The following is a 4,189-nucleotide window of genomic DNA, read 5'->3' as shown; positions in this document are numbered from 1 at the left end:
TGGAATTCAATTGTGGAAAGTCTGTTGGAAAATAGGAGGTCAGTCACTAGCTCTGGACATGCTCTGTTCTATTTTTAAAGCCAAAGTCATATTGTGACAGGATACAAGAAGTACCTTGTACTCATTTATCGTTAATTACAGTCACAGAATGATGACCATGCTAAAACATAATTAGAAGATAAGAAATTGGAGCAAGAGTCGGCCATTCGGCTCTTCGAGTCCACATTGCCATACAGTGAAATCATGACTGATTTTCCACTTCAACACCATTTTCCTGAGCTATCCCCGTAACCCTTGATGTTTTTGACATGTAGAAATCTATCAATCTCACTCTTGAACATATTTAATGATTAAATCTCCTCATATCTCTCCGCATTGCTTCTATCTGCAAAATTGTTGCCCATTCGCTCAGCCTCTTCAAATACACACGAAGAGTCTTTGCCTCCTTCTCACAACTCACACATCCACCTTGTTTGTGACAGCTACCAATTTAGAAATATTACCTTTAATCCCAAATCATTGATACACAGATTGTAGAAAGCAGTGGCCCAAACACCGATCCTTGTGGTAGCCCACTTGTCATAGCCTGCTAACTTGAAAATGACCCATTTGTTCCTACTCTCAGTTTTCTGTCCATCAGCTCGTTCTCAGTCTATTCCAGGACATTCTCTCCCCCAGACCCCGCCGCCCCCCCCCCCCCCCCCCAGCCCCCACCATTCCACGTGCTCTCATTTTCTTTATTTGCCTCTGGTGTGGAACCGTATCAAGGCTTGTAGCCAGTAATATCCAATTCTGATTCCACTCCTTCTTGCAGTCAGCTTTTTGTTTTAGCAACAATGTCAATGTGGCTGTTGCTCATCAAACTTGTTCCCCTTCCACACGCCCAGATATTGTACACTGCCAGCTCCCGGTGATGGGCGGAAGTAAAGCAGAGCAGTTGGTGCTGGTGAGGAAGGGGAAATGTATGAACAGTATCAGCAGTCTGATAGAGTGATGTGGGATTAGCAGCAGAGAGAATGCGCTGGTGCGGCAGAGGGAGTGAGAGAGTCAGGGGGTTGGGTGGATCGGGGCGGACAAGGGGAAAGGACGGATTGACAACAGACTGGTTGCTGCTCAAATCCACAAACTCTGTGTTTGAGTATCTGAACTAACCAATCAGAGAGAGAGCGTCACGAATTGACATCACTGTGAATGAGCCAATGGGGAACAGGGCTTTCAGCCATCCTTCATTAGCATAGGCCTCTGCTTTGGTCTATAAAAGAGGAGTTCCGAGCGCGACTCAGTGATTCTGTGTCTGAAATTAACAGTGAGGATGGTGGATGAGAAGAAAGCAGCTCCTAAGAAGGGGGCGAAGAAAGTGATTAAGAAACCGGTAATAAAGGGCGGCAAGAAGCGGCGAAAGTCGAGGAAGGAGAGTTACTCCATCTACATCTACAAAGTGATGAAGCAGGTTCACCCCGACACCGGCATCTCCTCCAAGGCCATGAGCATCATGAACTCGTTCGTGAACGATATTTTCGAGCGCATCGCGGGTGAGGCTTCCCGCCTGGCCCATTACAACAAGCGCAGCACCATCAGCTCCCGGGAGATCCAGACCGCCGTGCGCCTGCTGCTGCCCGGGGAACTGGCCAAACACGCCGTGTCGGAAGGGACAAAGGCGGTGACCAAGTACACCAGCTCCAAGTAAAACCCCCCCATGGACTGAACAACATCCCAAACACAACGGCTCTTTTAAGAGCCACTCACAATCTCCCTGAAAAAGCTGTATCATCCATTTAGTTTCGATTAATCTTTCACTCTGAAGCGTCTCGAACAATCTAATAGTTGTTTTTACTGTTGATCAATGATAAGTACTGAGTAATGCAAGTTGATCGCCCAGCGTCTGATTAATAATGTTTCATTAATTAATTAATTGGTTTCCGACCGCCTCTGCACTTAGATCTCAGAGGCCCGTTTCCCCGACTTTAGAGAGAGAGAGAGAGAGCTAATGGAGCAAATGTGTCAGCTTCCAATTCTGTTCCAGTTTGGTCTTAATAATCGATCAGTTTATTCCCTATCAGCCCCGGTTGTGCAGGAACCTCAGTCTCGGCACTGGTCAATTTACACCGAAAATGATTCTCACGAATATGGAGAACATCCCGTCCGTTTACAGAACGATGTCAATGAGACTTTCTGGCGGCGAGTTCGAGAGTTTTAAAAAGGGCCGAGATTAACCCCGAATGGATCCAGGATTCTAAAAGCAAATCTGCAACTTGGGATAAAATGTGAAATGGTGCAAACACAGACTGATGTTTTAAACACTTTGTTGTTAGACAGTTAATTATTGAGAGATTTTATTTGAAATGTATTTCTTGTTTTATAAATACATCTGCGAACTTTTCAAAAATGAATAGTGAAAATTTTGTTATTTTCGACTTATTTTCCGAAAAACCCAGGCTGAAAATCAGAAACTGCCAGATACAGGTTAACTATAGACTGGGGAAGGAGAGAAAGGGAGATTCTTACCTTACTCAAAATTAATTAACCATTACCTATTCGTATAATTTTCGAAACTCTTGTTCTTTCCGCTTTGGCGGCTTTTACAGTTTGAAATGAAATCGGTTGGAATCTGAGATTTTGGCGCCGTTATTTTCCGCCCTCACTCCGTGGGCTCTCCGGATTGGTGAGTTAAGCAGATTTCTGATTGGTCATATGAACAAGATGCTGAGAGGCAGCAACAAAGTGACCAATCAACAATGTCCGCACCTCCATTCCTCCCGGAGCTATAAGAGAAGCGAAAGGGAATGGGTTCTTTGTGAAAGTGTTTGTGAGATTGTGCAGATGTCTGGAAGAGGAAAGGGCGGCGGAAAAGCTCGGGCCAAGGCCAAGTCTCGCTCCTCCCGGGCTGGACTGCAGTTCCCGGTGGGCCGTGTTCACAGGCACCTGAGAAAGGGCAACTATGCTGAGCGTGTGGGTGCCGGAGCCCCGGTCTATTTGGCTGCTGTGCTCGAGCGCTCGACCGCTGAAATCCTGGAGCTGGCCGGGAACGCGGCCCGGGACAACAAGAAGACCCGCATCATCCCCAGACACCTGCAGCTGGCCGTCCGCAACGACGAGGAGCTCAACAAGCTGCTGGGAGGGGTGACCATCGCTCAGGGCGGGGTGCTGCCCAATATCCAGGCCGTGCTGCTGCCCAAGAAAACTTCTGCGGCCTCGTCCAAGAGCAAGTGAAGCGACCATTCTTTAATCTGATAACCCAAAGGCTCTTTTCAGAGCCACTCACTTTTTCTGGAAAAGGGCGATCTATTGTTTGCCCCTCAGATGCTGCGCTGCTATTCACAGTCCAGCTGTTTCCCGCTTTGTTTTATCAATCCGGAGTTCCCCCTGTGTACGATAGTAAATAGACCCCATCAGTCTCGCAGCAGATAGAGGAATTCATCAGGCGAATACACCATCCACGTTACGATAGTATTGTCACAGGCAGTATTTTAATGCATGCAAGTTGCTGTTTTTTATTAATAGTTGATATCTGGAACTCGGGTTCTGATTTCAGTTAATCAACAATTTCATCATTTGCGCCGTTTTTTTGTGCAGCAAATAACCATCTGTGCAAACTAAGACTTTATTCCATTCTTACACAGATTGTTACAGGTACAGAGAGGATTTGAAGTTTATCTTCCTCCACTTAGTGCGTTAGACTCGATCTCTGTCCCTTTTCACTCAAGCCCATTCAGATTTAACACATAAGCTCACAGGATCAGTGAAAGGGCTGCTTCCTGGCAGCAGGGAGTCAGAGATGGAGTGACTGTCACGGTGGATTGATCTGTTTCTGATTTGTTTACTGATGTTTCAGTTCCCTCTCTATATTGAGCTCAAGTGAATAATTGAACGACATGGTGTCAGAATCAAGGTTTTTATAAATCCTTCAGTTTGCTTCATACCGAGTCTATCCCGGCGCATTATCGACAACAAGGAAGAATTTCGCAGTTGGAGAATGATATATTTTCCTCTGTCGGATGATCTGGGCGTCGCTCCCGGAACAGAGTAAAGGCGGGAATGAAGAGGTTATTCTCGGGCTGATCTGTTTATTCCGCAGTTTTCCCAGAGGACGGAATCAGCGAGATTTCTGCACACACAGGACCTGAGTCCATTGCAGCGCTTTAAGATCTGCCTCCCCCCGGCGCTCCCTATTCTCCAGACACAAAGCTGC

General features: G+C 46.5%; 1 protein-coding gene across 1 annotated transcript; it reads left to right on the top strand.

Annotated features, from left to right (window-relative positions):
- The first annotated feature begins 2,820 nt into the window (after positions 1 to 2,820).
- Positions 2,821 to 3,210, top strand: LOC144482327 (histone H2A-like). Its single transcript, XM_078201494.1, has one exon. The coding sequence runs from the start codon at positions 2,821 to 2,823 to the stop codon at positions 3,208 to 3,210; it is 390 nt and encodes a 129-aa protein (XP_078057620.1).
- The last annotated feature ends 979 nt before the right edge of the window (positions 3,211 to 4,189 follow it).

This window comes from Mustelus asterias, unplaced genomic scaffold (assembly GCF_964213995.1).
Source record: "Mustelus asterias unplaced genomic scaffold, sMusAst1.hap1.1 HAP1_SCAFFOLD_35, whole genome shotgun sequence".
NCBI classification, from domain to species: Eukaryota; Metazoa; Chordata; class Chondrichthyes; order Carcharhiniformes; family Triakidae; genus Mustelus; species Mustelus asterias.
Note: the sequence above shows the minus strand (reverse complement) of the source record. Positions and strands in the feature narration are given on the sequence as shown.